The sequence below is a fragment of the Mirounga leonina genome, unplaced genomic scaffold, assembly GCF_011800145.1.
Source record: "Mirounga leonina isolate KUSES-001 unplaced genomic scaffold, KU_Mleo_1.0 Mir_200, whole genome shotgun sequence".
NCBI lineage: Eukaryota > Metazoa > Chordata > Mammalia > Carnivora > Phocidae > Mirounga > Mirounga leonina.
This window is the reverse complement of record NW_023270503.1, coordinates 3,713,255-3,733,795: the sequence shown is the minus strand read 5'-3', so window position 1 is coordinate 3,733,795 and position 20,541 is coordinate 3,713,255. Positions and strand designations below refer to the sequence as shown.

Below are 20,541 nucleotides of genomic sequence, written 5' to 3'. Positions count from 1 at the left end.
TCTTTAACTGGGAGAGTTGATGTATCTTTGAGGAAAAGGTTTCTTTTCTCAGAAATTGATGTTTCTTTTCCCCTTTCAGAGTTCACAGAGTGAACCAGGCAGCTTTGCATTAGACACCAGCAGCAATGAGGTAGAAACAGCAGCAGATGAAATCAAATCCCAAGGTAGAGAACTAGCCTTCCCCCATACAGTGGAATTTAAAATAATTATATTTTCATTGGGGATGTATTCCTTAAGATTTTACCTTTAAAAAAATATAATCCAAGGGGTATTTTAAATACAATTTGGGAAATAGTTAAAAATGTACTCCCCTCACCATCTGTTAATACTTTCGAGGCAACTTTATTCATCTTGTGCTTAAAGAGAAAATTTAGCTGAGAGCTGACTGACACATACCCATTAATGCAAAAATAAGATGAAGAACACAAGTGATTTGGCAGGCTTATTGTTTTGTTTGTTTGTTTGTTTCTCCCTTTTACATCTGTACTTTGACCACACATTTATTCTGTTTGACTTCTAGCCCCATCCTTAACCCAAATCCCACATAGTTATGCACATTGGAAATTTATAGGATCAAAGACAAAAAACAAGTGGGAAAGACATTCATCCCTGTCATTACAGTTCTTCTAACTTCAGATACTTAGTGAAATCCTGTGCAATAAAAATTCTTGACACTATCTGAAATTTAACAATTTAATTAATTGAAATTTGCTTCTATTCATTTTAAAGCATTAAGTGTTTAGTATGTGCTAGGCTGTGATAGATTGAATTACAATAATAATTATTAAAGCATTCTCTAAACTATAAATTGCTATATAGATGCTACTTTTAACTTTTAGGTGCTTATTTTTCTCCAAAGGGTTTTCTGTCTCTTAAACCAATTAAAAGCAATTATTTACTATTTTTTCTTATTAACGTACATTATAATACGTACACAATAAGAACCAAACTTTCCAACATGCATTCTGTTTTTATTGTAAACTTGTAATATTTTCATAGCTTCACTAACTTCTAAAAAGTTTCTTGGAATGTCCCTCTCCACCTGCCTCTCCCCCCAACCCCAGTTTCTTGATTTTACTTCTTTCTCACTCCCACCCTCCACCACCATTACCACTACATATACTTTACCTTTACCTTAATCATTTCAGCCAGGTTTTTTTTTTTAAGTTTATTTATTTATTTTTAGTAATCTCTAACATGTAAGGTGGGGCTTGAACTTATGACCCCAAGATCAAAAGTCGCATCTCTTCTGACAGAGCCAGCCAGATGCCCTTCAGCCAGGTTTTTAAATGAACTCTTTCATTTTAAACATGCCAAACAGAATTGTTATAAATTTAATTATGTTTTCACTTTAATCAGTTTGTGACCAAATTTGCACGTGCAAAGCTTCACACATGTATTCCATAATGTGACTGACTGCCTCTCTAGAAAACTTACCAGTCAAGAGTTTGTGGTATTTCCTGTTCTTGTACTTTCAATTTCCGTTACTGCTTTTCAATGTATGGTGGAGGGGAGTGTGTTTTGTTTAAGTCTATTCACCCCAGTATATGATATATACTGAAAACATTGCAATTGCTTATTGCAATATTAATTGCAATGCATTATACTTCTTTATTCAGTGACCAGTCACTATTAAGCCTAATATTTTAAATCTCTCTTTGTAAACGTGTGTGTGTATGTGTGTGTGTGTGTGTGTGTGAATATGTAAGAAGTGGGAATAGGAATGGTTAATTCAATTTCAACATACCAAAGGAAGGGTCTTTATTCTTGTTACATACTTGTCAAAATTAAAATTATGTTATCTTGTCAGGCAGCTCTCAGAATGCACTCAAATACAGATCTTTGCAAAGAAAATATTGTGTTTAAGTGTACGTGTGAATTCCTCATTTCTTTATCTTAGTTATTGTACTTTTCAGGATATGAGCTTAACTTACATTTTGAGAAGTCATTTTTTGAAAATATGTTTGTTCAGGGTGCCTAGCTGGCTCAGTCGGTAGAGTGTGCAACTTTTGATCTTGGGGATTTAAGTTCAAGCCCCATGTTGGGTGTAGAGATTACTTAAAAATAAAATATTAAAAAAGAGAGAGAAAATATGTTTGCTCAAATCTGTTCTTACTTTATAGCCCTAAGATTAACAAAGTTTTGTAGGAAAATGCATTTTCCTACAGCTATTGAATCTTAATTCCAATAGTATTTAATAGTGCTTCTTTTCCTCCTCTCTAGTCATTCTACCTTCTGTACAAATGTTAGAATCAAGCCAGCTGAGTTTCAGACAGGGCTTGTTGGTTTTTTTTTAATTTTATTTTATTATGTTATGTTAGTCACCATATAATACATCATTAGTTTTTGATGTAGTGATCCACGATTATTGTTTTTGTATAACACCCAGTGCTCCATGCAGTACATGCTCTCCTTAATACCCATCACCGGGCTAACACGTCCCCCCACCCCCTCCCCTGTAAAACCCTGTTTGTTTCTCAGAGTCCATAGTCTCTCATGGTTCGTCTCTCCCTCCGATTTCCCCCCCTTCATTTTTCCCTTCCTTCTCCTAATGTCCTCCATGCTATTCCTTATGTTCCACAAATAAGTGAAACCATATGATAATTGACTTTCTCTGCTTGACTTATTTCACTTAGCATAATCTCCTCCAGTCCCATCCATGTTGATGTAAAAGTTGGGTATTCATCTTTTCTGATGGCTGAGTAATATTCCATTGTATATATGGACCACATCTTCTTTATCCATTCATCTGTTGAAGGGCATCTCAGCTCTTTCCACAGTTTGGCTATTGCAGACATTGCTATGAACATTGGGGTGCATATGGCCCTTCTTTTCACTACATCTATGTCTTTGGGGTAAATACCCAGTAGTGCAATTGCTGGGTAATAGGGTAGCTCTATTTTTAATTTTTTGAGGAACCTCAACACTGTTTTCCAAAGTGGCTGTACCAACTTGTATTCCCACCAACAGTGTAAGAGGGTTTCCCTTTCTCCACAACCTCTCCAACATTTGTTGTTTCTTGCCTTGACAATTTTTGCCATTCTAACTGGTGTAAGGTGGTATCTCAATGTAGTTTTTTTTTTTTTAAGATTTTATTTATTTATTTGACAGAGAGAAACACAGCGAGAGAGGGAACACAAGCAGGGGGAGTGGGAGAGGGAGAAGCAAGCTCCCCGCAGAGCAGGAGCCCGATGCGGGACTCAATCCCAGGACCCCGGGATCATGACCTGAGCTGAAGGCAGTCACTTAACCAACTGAACCACCCAGGCGCCCTCAATGTAGTTTTGATTTTAATTTCCGTGATGGCTAATGATAATGGACATTTTTTCATGTGTCTGTTAGCCATGTGTGTGTCTTCTTTGGAGAAGTCAGACAGGGCTTGTATTTAAGGAGAACATCGCACATTTAGTTGAGTAGCCTTGCTGGGTCAATTTGTACCAGTTTAATCAGTAGCCAGTCCCACTAATGTTATAAGCCCTCTTGTGAAGAAAGAATCTGCTAAAGCTTATTAGAACATGGATAATAATTCATTCCTATATATGTCCTTAAATAGGTTTGTACCAAGGCCATTCCCAGCAGGGAGCCATGAACTAAATGCAAGAAATGATAAAAGTCATTTTTAAGGATGGACCTTTCAAAATACGAATATGGAATTCTTTTGTGTCCCTATTTATTTAGTTGGAAGCATTTATGCCCAAAGTACCCGAATAAGTCTTTGTATGTTAGAAGCTGGATTAATACAGGGGTGAAGATGTACATGTTGGGGAAGAATTTAAAAGGTTTTTAATGCTATGAAGAGTTTAGGAAGGTAATCCTGAAAAAGAATTCCAGTGCTTAGCATAGTGCCTGCCACAAAATGAGGCATTATTATTATTGAGTAAATGTATAATGAATCAGTCAATCTGTAAAAGGTTTAGGAATGTCCAAGCATAAACCTGCTAAAAAACCCAGTACCTGTTTGAAACTATATTCAATTGAACCTCAGAATTTGCCCTTGGGCAGTGCTATAATTTATGGTCCTTGAACTCAGAGGTCACTCAGTCAAAAGACAGCTGCAGATAGGCTTGCTTAGAATCCTGATTTATTAACCCTACTATTGCTGTGCCTCCTTTTCTTTTCTTGGTTTTATGGCTCTAAGAGAAAAGTGTTTGACTAGAGTTGTAACCAAATACACATCTTCTTCCACTCTGCATATCAGTGCAAACACTAGGATTATTGCTTAGCAACCTATCATAGCCAAGCACACTAGAGAAGCACTAGCAGTCTGCAGCAAGATAGAGAATGTCCTAGTTCATGTGTGAGTGTACATATGAACCATGGCACATGGGTAGATATTAAGTTGCTATGCATCTGTAGCACTACCTTTAGAGCAGGAGAGGATCCTCTTTGGGTTATGCTGGAGAGGGTAAAAGCAAAGAGAGTAACAGTAGAACCTGCAGACTTTAAAGAATTGCTCTCTTTCACACTTATTTAAAACAAGAACAAAATCATTGTATGTTAATGAGCATTGTGATGAACCAGAGTGGAAACATCCCCTCCCCCTCAAAAACGTGACTAACTTGTTGGCAAATCAAACTGAGAGGTAAGGGAGAACATTTATACTACCCTCCTTACTGCCCCCATATTGGAATAAGAGAATTAGCCAAAGAGGAAATAAAAACTTGGGAGGAGGTTCATAAATACTATTCGCTATTGGACATCAGACATTCTTTAGATGAAATATTGGCTTTTCAAGAGTTTCCTCATACTCTACTTAATTTTTTCCTGGGCAGAAAGATGGATACTATCTAGGTAGGATATAAAAGTATTCTTCAGAGTATTCTCAATAAGGCTAGGGGAAATTTTAAATAAATAAATAAAACAAATTTAAAAATATTTGTGGGTAAACTCCCCACCAAAAATGAGAATGAATAAATCCATTGCAGTACAGTCATATAATTAAATACTATGAAGCAGTGAAAAATTAATGAACTAGTTATAACTGCACCAAAAATAATAAGATACCTAGAAATAAACCTAACCAAAGAGGTGCAAGACATGTACTCTGAAACTATATAAAACACTGATGAAATAAATTGAAGATGACACTGGGGTGCCTGGGTGGCTCAGTCATTAAGCATCTGCCTTCGGCTCAGGTCACGATCCCAGAGTCCTGGGATCGAGCCCCGCATCGGGCTCCCTGCTCAGTGGGAGGCCTGCTTCTCCCTCTCCCACTCCCCCTGCTTGTGTTCCCTCTCTCTCTGTGTCTCTGTCAAATAAATAAATAAAATCTTTAAAAAAAAAATTGAAGATGACACAAAGAAATATAAAGACATTCCATGCTCATGGATTGGAAGAACAAATATTGTTAAAATGTCTATACTACCCAAAGCAATCTATGGATTTAATGCAATCCCTATCACAATACTAAAAGCATTTTTCACAGAACTAGAATGAACAACCCTAAATTTATTATGGAACCTTATAGGACCCCAAATAACCAAAGCAATTTTGAAAAAGAAAAGCAAAGTTGGAGGCATCACAATTCCAGACTTCAAGTTATATTACAAAGCTGTAGCAATCGTAACAGTATGGTACTGACAAAAAATAGACACATAGATCAATGAAATGGAAAATCCAGAAATAAACCCACAATTATATGGTCAATTAATCATTGACAAAGCAGGAAATAATATCCAATGGGAAAAAGTATCTTCAACAAGTGGTGTTGGGAAAACTGGACAGCAACATGCAAAAGAATGAAACTAAACTATGTTCTTATACCAATGCACAAAAATAAACTCAAAATGGATGATGTGAGATCTGAAACCATAAAAATCCTAGAAGAGAGCACAGGCAGTAACTTCTCTGACATTGGCTGAAGCAGCTTCTTTCTAGATATGTCTCCTGAAGCAAGGAAGCAAAAGACAAAAATACACTACTGGGACTACATCAAAATAAAAAGCTTCTGTACAGAGAAGGAGATAATCAACAAAACTAAAAGACAACCTATGGAATGGGAGAAGATATTTGCAGACGACATATCCAATAAAGGGTTAGTATCCAAAATATATAAAGAACTGATACAACTCAATACCCAAAACCCAAATATTTCAATTACAAAATGGGCAGAAGACATGAACAGACATTTCTCCAAAGAAGACATCCAGATGGCCAACAGACACTTGAAAAGATGCTCAACATTACTCATCATCAGGGAAATGCAAATCAAAACTATAATGAGATATCACCCAGATATGGCTAAAATCAACAACACAGGAAACAACGGGTGTTGGCAAGGATGTGAGAAAGGAGAACCCTTGTGCACTGTTGGTGGGAATGTAAACTGGAGTAGCCACTGAGGAAAACAATATGGAAGTTCCTCAAAAAGTTAAAAACAGAACTACCCTATGATCCAGCAATCACACTACTGGATATTTACCCAAAGAATACAAAAACACTAATTCAAAGGAATACATGCACTCCAACGTTTATTGCAGTATTATCTACCATAGCCAAACTATGGAAGCAGCCCAAGTTCCATCGATAGATGGATAAAGATATATATGCCACAACTCAGCCATCAAAAAGAATGAAATCTTGTCATTTGCAAAGACATGGATGGAGCTAGAGTATAATGCTAAGTGAAATAAGTCAGTCAGAGAAAAACATCATATGATTTCACTCATATGTGGAATTTAAGAAACAAAACAAACAAGGAAAAGATGTGGGGTGAGTGAAATAGGTGATGGGGACTAAGGCATGCATTTGTCATGATGAACACTGGGTGATGTATGGAATTGTCAGATCACTATACTATACACCTAAAACTAATATAACACTATATGTTAACTAAGTGGAATCAAAATAAAAAATTTAAAAAATCAATAAACTAGATAGAGCTGTGCTTAATCAATAGAGATGAATTTCCAAACATAATATTAAGTATTAAAAAGGTCACAGAATACACATGGCATGAAATCATTTTTGTAAAATTTAAAAGCAAGAAGAACAATATTATACTGCTTAGATATAAACAAATGCAGGGAAAGGATAAACATGAAATTCAGAATAGAGTTTCTATTAAAGTAGGGGTGTATGGGAGGCTTTAATATTTAGGTAATTTTTTTCTTAAACTAAGAGTAGATACATGGCTACCTATTATGTCATCATTATACTTACAGGTCTTAAATATTTACTAATAAATAAGATTTAAAAAAAAAGCACTGCTCTATATTATGGAGGTTCTCATCTCTTGCACTTTTATTGCACTATTACTATTTAATGAGAGTTATTAATGATTGAGGCATGAATCAATAACTATTTTCTGGTTATCTTAAAAATAATGAGTATAAAAATAATTTCTGTATCTATTTCTTCTTTTCTTCTGCATCCACAAAATAACAAAAGCAAAAGACTTTAATAATACATGGCCCTCATCCTATTGTGGTTCAGCTGGGCACTGTTAACCTTTTTCAGCACACAGAAGTAAATTGACCAGTGCGTAATATTTGAAAAGGCCTGAAACTACTTCATCTCCATGGCCATGTCAGAAAAAACTTAATATTCCCGTTAAGTTTTTCATGCCAATCACCTCAGCAGCCATGGATATATATATATATTAAAAAATCTGATAGCTTATTTTTTTAATTTTTCATTTTTTTTAATTTTATTTGATTATGTTATGTTAGTCACCATTTATTACATCATTAGTTTTTGGTGTAGTGTTCCATGATTCATTTTTTTTTTTAAAGATTTTATTCATTTATTTGACAGAGAGAGAGAGAGAACAAGTAGGCAGAGAGGCAGGCAGAGGGAGAGGGAGAAGCAGGCTTCCAGCTGAGCGGGGAGCCCGATGTGGGGCTCGATCCCAGGACCCCGGGATCATGACCTGAGCCGAAGGCAGCGGCTTAACCGACTGAGCCACCCAGGCGCTCCGCATGATTCATTTTTTGTGTATAACACCCAGTGCTCCATGCAGTACGTGCCCTCCTTAATACCCATCACCGGGCTAACCCACCCCCCACCTCCTTCCCCTCTAGAACCCTCAGTTTGTTTCTCAGAGTCCATAGTTTCTCATGGTTCGTCTCCCCCTCCGATTTGCCCCCCTTCATTTTTCCCTTCCTACTATCTTCTTCCTCTCTCTCTCTCTCTTTTTTTTTTTTTAACATATACTGTATTATTTGTTTCAGAGGTACAGGTCTGTGATTCATCAGTCTTACACAATTCACAGTGCTCACCATAGCACATACCCTCCCCAATGTCCATCACCCAGCCACCCCATCCCTCCCACCCCCCACCACTCCAGCAACCCTCAGTTTGTTTCCTGAGATTAAGAATTCCTCATATCAGTGAGATCATATGATACATGTCTTTCTCTGATTGACTTATTTCGCTTAGCATAATACCCTCTAGTTCTATCCACGTCATTGCAAATGGCAAGATTTCAGGGTTTTTTTGATGGCTGCATAATATTCCTGTGCGTGTGTGTGTGTGTGTGTGTGTGTGTGTGTGTGTGTGTACCACATCTTCTTTATCCATTCATCTGTTGATGGACATCTTGGCTCTTTCCATAGTTTGGCTGTTGTAGACATTGCTGCTATAAACATTGGGGTGCATGTACCCCTTCAGGTCACTACATTTGTATCTTTGGGGTAAATACCCAGTAGTGCAATTGCTGATAGCTTATTGTTCAGAGCCTGAGTTAGCTAGGTCCTGGGAACCCAGAGTTATGCTAGGAAAAAATCATACAATTCTATGTGCTAACACCAACAAAAATATATGGTCTTCCATCTCAGATGGACTTTCTGTATTACTTGGAAACCTATCTATGTGTTTTTTGTCTGCTTCTTTTTACCTCCATAGCAATTATTTCAAACTTTTATTATGCACAGTTAAGCCTATGATCCCACCCTTCATTGGTTTTAACAATATTTATTTTATTCCACAAAAAATAGAGGCTCTTAGAGGGAGTGCCCTCAGTAAAGTGTAGGAAACACCTCATCCAAGTTTATTATATATTCTTGATCTCAATCTCTCATATCTTCTCAGACTCTGAGGACCATCATCTAATCTCTCTGTTGTAGCTTCTGTTTTCCTCTCTACGTTGGCTCCTTCCCATCACTCTCTAAATATAGTCAAGACTACCTCACCTTTAAAAATCCTTCCCTTCACAATCACATTCCTTGAAATAATTGTCCATTTTTCCAGTCTACACTTCACCTTCAAGCCCCTCCTCAACCCAATGAAGTCCTGGTTCTTTCCATTCTTATCACAGAAATTGCCCTAAGGTCAGTGAAAAATAACTGGATGCTAAATCCAATATATACTTTCTACTTCTTATATCATTTGATTTCTCTGCAGCATTTGACACTGTTGACCACTTCTTCTGTGGTGATAATTTTTTTTGTGTGTCCAACATCTCTTTGGGAAACCACCCTTCTGTCCTTAATTCATTTGGTTTAGATGTGGCTGACTCCACCCCTTTATTTCCAGGGATAGGTGGTGATCCAAACCTGATCAGTCAGAATATTTACCACCCCTTCAGTGCTGTGGATGGTTCAGAAATAGGCATAAAATTTATACCAAGTCAATTAAAACCTTTCTCAGAGTTTTTATTTTATTTATTTAAAGATTTTATTTATTTATTTATTTATTTATTTATTTATTTGACAGAGAGAGAGACAGGCCAACTCTTTTTTAAAAATCTTTTTACATTTTCATTTTTACAGTTATAGTCTATCCCTTCATTGTATTTAATTTTATTTTTGTACATATATAAGTTTTTCTTTCTTTACAATTTGGAATGCAGTTTCTTCTAAGAAACAAACCAAAATACACCCAGAATCTAGTGCATGTCTCTGTTCTCTTCACCTGTCTGATCATATTCTCTTATTTTTGCTCCTCCCCCTCCTTCCTCTTCTTCTTCTTCTTTTGTTAAAGTCTTTTTAATTTTCATCTTTACAGTTATATTCTATCCTTTCATTGTATTTAATTTTATTTTTGTACATATATAAGTTTTTCTTTCTTTACAATTTTGGAATGTAGTTTCTTCTAACAAAGAGACCAAAATACACTCAGGATATAGTGTATTACTCTGTTCTGTTCACCTGTCTGTTTATATTCCTTCCTTTTGTCTTTTTCTTTTTTGTCTTTTAATTTTAATTTTTACAGTTACATTCTATCCTTTCATTGTATTTAATTTTATTTTTGTACATATATAAGTTTTTCTTTCTTTACAATTTTGGGATCTAGTTTTCTAAAAAAAAAAAAAAGACCAAAATACACACAGAATCTAGTGTATTGCTCTATTCTGCTCACATGTCTGATTATATTCTCTTTTTTTCTTTTTAATTTTCTTTTTTCAGTTTCGGATTTCTTCTGATTTGTTTAGTGTATATTTCTCTGGGGTTGTTGTTTCCATTTTAGTATTTTGTTCTCTCATTCATTTATTCTTCTCTGGACAGAATGACAAGATGTTAAAACTCACCTCAAAAAAGAGAACAAGAGGTAATATGACTGCTAGGGACCTTATTAGTTTGGATATAAGTAAGATGTTGGAACTAGGCTTCAGAATAACGATTATAAAGATACTAGCTGGGCTTGAAAAAAGCATAGAAGACACTAGACAATCCCTTTCTGAAGAAATAAAAGAACTAAAATCTAATCAAGTCGAAATCAAAAAGGCTATTAATGAGATGCAATAAAAAATGGAGGCTCTAAGTCCTAGGATAAATGAGGTAGAAGAGAGAATTAATGATACAGAAGACCAAATGATGGAGAATAAAGAAACTGGAAAAAAGAGAGATAAAGAACTACTGGATCACAAGGGGAGAATTCTAAAGAGAAGTGATACCATAAAGTGAAACAATATTAGAATAATTGGAATCCCAGAAGAAGAGGAAAGAGAGAGAGGGGCCAAAGGTATATTGGAGCAAATTATAGTGGAGAACTTCCCTAATCTGGGGAAGGAAACAGGCATCAAAATCCAGGAGACACAGAGAAGCCCACTCAAAATCAATAAAAATAGCTCAACACCCCAACATATAATAGTGAAACTTACAAATCTCAGAGACAAAGAGAAAATCCTGAAAGCAGCTCAGGACAAGAGGTCTGTAACCTACATGGGTAGAAACATTAGACGGGCAGCAGACCTATCCACAGAGACCTGGCAGGCCAGAAAGGACTGGCATGATATATCCAGGGTGCTAAAAGAGAGAAATATGCAGCCAATACTTTATCCAGCTAGGCTGTCATCCAAAATAGGAGTCATAAAAAGCTTCCAGGACAAACAGAAACTAAAAGAATTTGTGATCACCAAACCAGCCCTACAAGAAATATTAAAAGGGATCCTCTAAGCAAAGCAAGGAACAGAGACAATATACAGTAACAGTCACAGGTAATACAATGGCACTAAATTTATATCTTTCAATGGTTACTCTGAATATAAATGGACTAAATGCCCCAATCAAAAGACACAGGGTATCAGATTGAATAAAAAAGCCAGACCCAGTGCGCCTGGGTAGCTCAGTTGGTTAAGCAACTGCCTTCGGCTCAGGTCATGATCCTGGAGTCCCAGGACCGAGTCCCGCATCGGGCTCCCTGCTCAGCAGGGGGTCTGCTTCTCCCTCTGACCCTCTTCCCTCTCGTGCTCTCTGTCTCTCATTCTCTCTGTCTCAAATAAATAAATAAAATCTTTTAAAAATAAAAAATAAATAATTTTTTTAAAAAAGCAAGACCCATTGATATGCTGTCTGCAAGAGACTCATTTTAGACCCAAAGATACCTCCAGATTGAAAATGAGGGGTGGAAAACCATTTATCATGCTAATGGCATCAAAAGAAAGGTGGGGTGGCAATCTTTATATCAGACAAATTAGATTTTAAACCAAAGATATAATAAGAGATGAGGAAGGACACTATATCATAATTAAAGGGTCTATCCAACAAGAAGATCTAACATTTGTAAATATTTATGCCCCTAACATAGGAGCAGCCAATTATATAGACCAATTAATAACAAAATTAAAGAAACACATTGATAATAATACAATAATAGGGGACTTTAACACCCCACTCACTGCAACAGACAGATCATCTAAGCAGAAGATCAACAAGGAAACAAGGGCTTTGAATGACACACTGGACCAGATGGACTTCAGAGATATATTCAGAGCATTCCATCCCAAAGCAACAGAATACACATTCTCCTCTAGCCCATGGAACATTCTCCAGAATAGATCACCTACTGGTCACAAATTAGATCTCAACTAGTACCAAAAGATTGGAATCATTCCCTGAATATTTTCAGACCACATTGCTTTGAAACTTTAACTCAATCACAAAAGTAAATTTGGGAAGAACAAAAATACATGGATGTTAAAGAGCATCCTACTAGAGAATGAATGGGTCAACCAGGAAATTAAAGAAGAATTTTAAAAATTCATGGAAACAAATGAAAATGAAAAGACAACTGTTCAAAACCTGCGGGATACAGCAAAGGTGGTCCTAAGAGGGAAGTATATAGCAATACAAGCCTTTCTCAAGAAACAAGAACGGTCTCAAATATACAACCTAACCTTACACCTGAAGGAGCTGGAGAAAGAACAGCAAATAAAGCCTACACCCAGCAGGAGAAGAAAAATAATAAAGATTAGAGCAGAAATCAATGAAATAGAAACCAAAAGAATAGTAGAACAGATCAACAAAACTAGGAGCTGGTTCTTTGAAAGAATTAATAAGATTGATAAACCCCTGGCCAGACTTAACAAGAAGAAAAGAGAATGGACCCAAATAAATAAAATCATAATTGAAAGAGGAGCAATCACAACCAATACTGAAGAAATACAATTATATGAACATATTATGAGCAACTATATGCCAACAAATTAAGCAATCTGGAAGAAATGGATGCATTCCTAGAGATGTATCAACTACCAAAACTGAAACAGAAAGAAATAGATAACCTGAACAGATCCATAACCAGCAAGGAAATTGAAGCAGTAATCAAAAATCTCCAAACAAACAAAAGCCCAGGCCAGATGGCTTCCCAGGGGAATTCTACCAAACATTTCAAGAAGAATTAATACCTATTCTTCTGAAACTGTTCCAAAAAATAGAAATGGAAGGAAAACTTCCAAACTCTTTCTATGAGGCCAGCATTACTTTGGTCCCCAAACCAGAAAAAGACCCCACCAAAAAGGAGAATGACAGACAAATATCCATGATGAACATGGGTGCAAAAATTCTCACCAAAATATTAGCCAATAAGATCCAATAGTACATTAAAAGGATTATTCACCACGATCAAGTGGGATTTATTTCTGGGCTGCAAGGGTGGTTTGTCATTGGCAGTCAATCAATGTGATACACTACATCAATGAAAAAAAAGGACAAGAACCATATGATCCTCTCAATAGATGCAGAAAAAGCATTTGACAAAGTACAGCATCCTTTCTTCATTAAAACTCTCCACAATGTAGGAATAGAAGGAACATACCTCAATATCATTAAAGCCATATATGAAAAGCCCGCAGCAAATATTCTCAATGGGGAAAACTGAGAGCTTTCCCCCTAATGTCAGGAACATGGCAGGGATGTGCACTATCACCACTGTTGTTCAACATAGTACTAGAAGTCCTAGCCTCAGCAATCGGACAACAAAAAGAAATAAAAGGCATCCAAATCAGCAAAGAAGAGGTCAAACTCTCACTCTTTGCAGATGACATGATAATTTATCTGGAAAACCCCAAAGACTCCACCCCAAAAGTGCTAGAACTCATACAGGAATTCAGCAAAGTGGCAGGTTATAAACTCAATGCACAGAAATCAGTTGCATTTCTATACACTAACAATGAGACAGAAGAAAGAGAAATTAAGGATTTGACCCCATTTACAATTGCACCAAAAACCATAAAATACCTAGAAATAAACCTAACCAAAGAGGCAAAGGATCTGTACTCTAAAAACTATAGAAAACTCATGAAAGAAATTGAGGAAGACACAAAGAAATGGAAAAATGTTCCATGCTCATGGATTGGAAGAACAAATATTGTGAAGATGTCAATGCTACCTAGAGCAATCTACACATTCAGTGCAATCCCTATCAAAATACCGTCAACTTTTTTCAAAGAAATGGAACAAATAATCCTAAAATTTGTATGGAACCAGAAAAGACCCCGAATAGCCAGAGGAATGTTGAAAAAGAAAAGCAAAGCTGGTGACATCACAATTCTGGACTTCCAGCTCTATTACAAAGCTGTCATCATCAAGACAGTATGGTACTGGCACAAAAACAGACACATAGATCAATGGAACAGAATGGAGAGCCCAGAAATGGACCCTCAACTCTATGGTCAACTAATCTTTGACAAAGCAGGAAAGAATATCCAATGGAAAAAGACAGTGTCTTCAACAAATGGTGTTGGGAAAACTGGACAGCCACATGCAGAAGAATGAAACTGGACCATTTCCTCCCACCATGCACAAAAATAGATTAAAAATGGATGAAAGACCTAAGTGTGAGACAGGAATCCATCAAAATCCTCGAGGGAACACAGGCAGCAACCTCTGTGACCTTGGCTGATGCAACTTCTTGCTAGACACGTCTCCAAAGGCAAGGGAAACAAAGGCAAAAATGAACTATCGGGACTTCATCAAGATAAAAAGCTTTTGCAACAGCAAAAAAACAGTCAACAAAAACAAAAGACAACCAACAGAATGAGAGAAGATATTTGCAAATGCCTTATCAGATAATGGGCTAGTATCCAAAATCTATAAAGAACTTATCAAACTCAACACCCAAAGAACAAAGAATCCAATCAAGAAATGGGCAGAAGACATGAGCAGACATTTCTCCAAAGAAGACATATAAATGGCCAAGAGACATGAAAAAATGCTCAATATCACTCAGCATCAGGGAAATCCAAATCAAAACCTCAATGAGATACCACCTCACACCAGTCAGAATGGCTAAATTTAACAATACAAGAAACAACAAATGTTGGTGAGGATGCAGAGAAAGGGGAACCCTCTTACACTGTTGGTGGGAATGCAAATTGGTGCAGCCACTCTGGAAAACAGTATGGAGTTTCCTCAAAAAGTTGAAAATAGAGCTACCCTATGACCCAGCAATTGCACTACTGGGTATTTACCAAAAAGATACAAATGTAGTGATCCAAAGGGGCACCTGCACCCCAATGTTTATAGCAGCAATGTCCACAATAGCCAAACTATGGAAGGAGCCCAGATGTCCATCAACAGATGAATGGATAAAGAAATGTGATATATATATATATAAGATGTGTATATATATATATATATATATATATACACACACACACACACACACACAATGGAATGCTACTCAGCCATCAAAAAAATTGAAATCTTGCCATTTGCAATGACATGGATAGAACTAGAGGGTATTATGCTAAGTGAGATAAGTCAATCAGAGAAAGATAATTATAGTATGATCTCACTGATATGTGGAATTTAAGAAAAAAAACAGAGGTCATATAGGAAGAGAGGAAAAAATAAAATAAGACGAAACCAGAGATGGAGACATACCATAAGAGACTCTTAATCGTAGGAAACAAACTGAGGGTTGCTGGAGGGGAGGAGGGTGGGGGGATAGGGTAACAGGGTGATGGACATTATGGAGGGCATGTGATGTAATGAGCACTGGGTATTATATAAGACTGATGAACCACTGACCTCTACCTCTGAAACTAATAATATGTTAATTAATTGAATTTAAATTTAAAAATTTAAGAAAAAAGAAAAGGATACTTATGAATTACAGACTTAATACATACTGTTAAGATAACAGTTCTCCCTCAATTGACCTCTAGGTTCAATGTAATTCTAATCAAAATTTCTGCAGGGCTCTCTCTATATGTGTCTGTGTGTGTATAAATTGACAAGTTGATTCTAAAATGTATGTGGAAATGCAGAGGACCCAGAAAAGCCAAGGAAATCTTGAAGAAAAATAAAGTGAAAGGATTTATATCACCAAATATCATTATTTGTAATAGAGTTACAGAAATTAGGGTGGCATGATAATAAGGATAGATAAGGCAATGGAACAGAATAGTCCAGTCGAAAGTCATTTAATTATTTATTGTTTGTTTATTTATTTATTTATTTTTAAGCTTTTATTTATTTATTTGAGAGAGAGAGAGAGAAGGAGCAGGGGGAGGGGTAGAGGGAGAGAAGCAGACTTCCCACCGAGCAGGGAGCCCTACGTGGGGCTCCATCCCAGGACTCCAGGATTGAGACCTGAGCCGAAGGCTGATGCTTAAATGACTGAGCCACCCAGGTGCCCCAGAAAGTCCTATATTTAAAACAGGAGGTGTTTTCAATAATGATGCCACATGGAAAAAATGTATTTTGAGTCTTACCTTACCCGGCACACAAAAATAAATTCTACATATATTTTCTATCTAAATGTGAATTATAAAACAATAAATCATTTTAGAAAAATACATTGGAGAATATTCTCATGATTTGGGAGTAGACAAAGATTTCTTAAGCAAAACACAAAGAATGCTGTACATAAAAGCTTGGGAAATAGACATTAAAATTAAGAACTTCTGTTCATGGGTGCCTAGGTGGCTCACTTGGCTAAGCCTCCAACACTTGTTTTCAGCTTAGGTCATGATCTCATGGGTTGTGGGATCAAGTCCCACATCTGCCTCGGTGCTCACTGGGGAGTCTGCTTGAAAGATTCTCTCCCTCTGCCCCTCAGCCGCCCCCACTACCGGCTCACTCATGCTCTCTCTCTCTCTCTCAAAATAAATAAATCTTAAAAAAAAAAAAGTTCATCAGAAAACACAATTAAGAGTGAAAAGGTGGGTGCCTGGGTGGCTCAGTTGGTTGAGCAGCTGCCTTTGGTTCAGGTCATGATTCTGGAGTCCCAGGATCGAGTCCCGCATTAGGCTCCCTGCTCAGTGTGTGGGGGGTGTCTGCTTCTCCCTCTGACCCTCTCCCCTCTCATGCTTTCTCTCTCATTCTCTCTCTCTCAAATGAATAAATAAATCTTTAAAAAAAAGAAGAAGAAGAGAGTGAAAAGTCAAGCAAGGTATGAGAAAAGATATTTACAATACCTTTTTTCATCAAAGGTTTTTATCTGACTATATAGAAAACTCCTACAAATCAATAAGACAGACAACTCAACAGAAGAATGGACAATAGATCTGAACAGAAACTTCATCAAAGAGAACATTGAAATAGCCTATAAATAGAGGAAAATGTGTTCTAGTTCATGAGTCACCAGAGAAATTCAAATTAAAATCACAAGATAAAATTATGTGTTCAGCAGAATAACTTAAAAAACAGACAGTGCCAAATGTTGACAAGGATGGAATATAGGAATTTTCATACAGTGCTTGTGGGAATCTAAATTGGTAGAACTTCAGAAAACTGTTTGGCACTATTTATAAAGCTAAACGTACCCCATTATCAGCATTTATGCTCCTAGAGAAATGAATCTATATGTCTACCAAAAGACATGTGGAGAATGATTATGGCAACTTCTTTTTGTTCTAGTCAAATTTGGAAACTATTCAAATGTCTATCATCAATAGAACGAATTAAAGAATTATAGTATATTCATACAATAGAATACTATTCAGCAATGAATAGCAATTACTGCCATGCAATGTGGATAAAAGCAGTTAAATTATTGGGCAAAACCAGATACAATAGAGCACATGCTGTATGAGTCCATTAATACGAAGTTCAAAAACAGGCAAAATTAATCTATAGTGTTGGAAACTGAGGAAGTGTTACCAAAGAAAGAAAGGAAGGAAGAAAAGAAGGGAGAGAGGAAGAAGGGGGAGAGAGAGAGGAGGGAAGGAAGGGAAGAAGGAAGGAATGTTAGTGTTAACTTTGGAGGGAGTTTATGACTGGAGAGGTAGCACGAGGGGGATTCTGGAATTGTGGTGATGCTCTCTCTCTTTTTTTTAATGTGGTAAAATATATATAATATTTTTCATTTTAACTACTTGTGAGTGTACAATTCAGTGACATTAAATATATTCACAATGTTGTAATAATCATTAGCACTATCTATATTGAAGACATTTCCACTATCCCCAACAAAAACTCTGTACCCATTAAACAATAAATTCCCCTTCTCTACTTCCCCCAATTCGTAGTGATCTCTATTTCACTTTCTATCTCTATGAATTTACATACTCTAGCTACAGTATTTTTCCTTGGGTGTCTGGCTTATTTCAGTAAACATAATATTTTCCAGGTCCATCCATGTTGTAGCATATATCAAATTTTATTCATTTTTAATGGCTGAATGATACTCCACTGTATGTATATACCATATTTTGTTCAACCATTCATCTGTTGATGTATGTTGGGTTGTTTCCACTTTTTGCCTATTGTGACTAATGTTGCTATGAACACTGGTGTAAAAATATCTGTTCAAATATCTGCTTTCAATTTTTGTGGATATATACTTAAGAGTGGAATTGTTTAGTTATATGTAATTCTATGTTTAAACCTTTTGAGAAACTACCAAACTCTTTCACAGTGGCTGCATCATTTTACATTCTCACCAGCAATGCACCAGAGTTCCAATTTCTCCACATTCCTGCCCATCTTATTTTATTTTTATCTTAACTTTTATAACCACTTATAACCACTTACTATCCTAGTAAGAGTGAAGTGATATCTCATTGTGGTTTTGATTTGCATTTCCCTAATGACAAATGATATTGAGCACTTTTTATATGCTTATTGGCCATTTGTATAGCTTCTTTGAAGTAATGTCTCTTAAAGTCCTTTGTCTATTTTTGAATTGTGTTGTTTGTTGTTATTATTATGGGTTTTAGAAGTTTTTTATGTTCTGATAAGGAACACTAATTCCCTATCAGATATATGACTTGCAAATATTTTCTCTCATTCAGTAGATTGTCTTTTCAGGTTCTTGTTCTACCCTTTGATGTGCAAAAGTTCCTAATTTTGATGAAATTCAGTTTATCTATTTTTTCTTTTGTTTCCTGTGCTTTTGATGTCGTCTCCAGGAAGTCATTGCCAAATCCAATGTCATAAGGATTTTCCCCAAGTTTTGATCTGAGAGTTTTATAATTTTAGCTCTTAAATTCAAATTTTCATTAAATTTTTGTTCATTTTTGCATGTGGTATAAAGGTCCAGGTTTCCAATTCATTTGCATGGGATATCCAATTGTCCTAGTACCATCTGTTAAAAAAAATATTCTTCTCCCATTGAATAGACTTGGCACCCTATTGAAAAAAAGATATATGTATACATACTAACATATATACTTACATACATACATAAATATATATGTGTAGATTTATTTCTGGGCTGTCTATTCTATTCAGTTGGTCTATGTCTGTCCTTATTGTCTCCACCGTACTGTTTTAATTACTTTCGCTTTAGCTTTGTAGTAAGTTTCAAAATTGGGTAATGTGAATCTTCCAAGTTTATTCTTTTTCAAGATTGTTTTAGCTATTCAGAGTCCTTTGCAATTCCATATGAAAGCAAGAATCAGTTTATCCATTTCTGTGAAAGAGACTGTTGGAATTTTGATAAAATTGCATTGAATCTATAGATCCCTTTGAGTAGTAGTTACATCTTTACAATGTTAAGTCTTCCTATCCATGAACACAGGATTCTTCTCATTTATTTATGTCTTCTTTAATTTTTTTCAGCATAGTTTGTAGTTTTCAGCATTTAAGCCTTTCATCTCCTTGGTTAGATTTATTCCTAAGAAATTCTGTTAGGTGCTATTGAAAATGGAATTGCTTTCCTAATGTCCTTTTGGGGTTGTTCATTGCTGTTGTACAGAAACACAACTGACTTTGTCTGTTGGTGTTGTATCCTGCAACTTTGCTGAATTCATTTATTAGCTCTAGTAGCTTTCTTGTGAGTTATTCAAGATATTCTATATATAGGATATGTCACCTATAAATATAGGGTTTTTTTTTTCTGATTTGGATGCTTTTTAATTTCTTTTTCTTTTCTAATATTTATGGCTAGAACTTCCAATACAATGTTGAATAACAGCTGTGAAAGTGTGGAGTATAGGGATAGAGGGTACATACCTCAATATCATAAAAGCCATCTATGAAAAACCCACAGTGAATATCATTCTCAATGGGGAAAACTGAGAGCTTTCCCCCTAAGGTCAGGAACGCGGCAGGGATGTCCACTATCACCACTGCTATTCAACATAGTATTAGAAGTCCTAGCCACAGCAATCAGACAACAAAAAGAAATAAAAGGCATCCAAATCGGCAAAGAAGAAGTCAAGCTCTCACTCTTTGCAGATGATATGATACTTTATGTGGAAAACCCAAAAGACTCCACCCCAAAAGTGCTAGAACTCATACAGGAATTCAGTAAAGTGGCAGGGTATAAAATCAATGCACAGAAGTCAGTGGCATTCCTATACACCAACAACAAGACAGAAGAAAGAGAAATTAAGGAGTCGATCCCATTTACAACTGCACCCAAAACCGTAAGATACCTAGGAATAAATCTAACCAAAGAGGCAATGAATCTGTACTCCAAAAACTATAA

The 20,541-nt window shown here is 36.1% G+C and overlaps 1 protein-coding gene across 1 annotated transcript in view; it reads left to right on the top strand.

The window, feature by feature from the left end:
* EFCAB5 (EF-hand calcium binding domain 5) overlaps nt 1–20,541 on the top strand; it is a 195,141-nt gene that overhangs the window by 31,500 nt on the left and 143,100 nt on the right. The window contains exon 4 of the mRNA XM_035027657.1: nt 80–164. Coding sequence (XP_034883548.1) covers nt 80–164 — 85 coding nt within the window. The remainder of the gene's footprint in view (nt 1–79; nt 165–20,541) is intronic.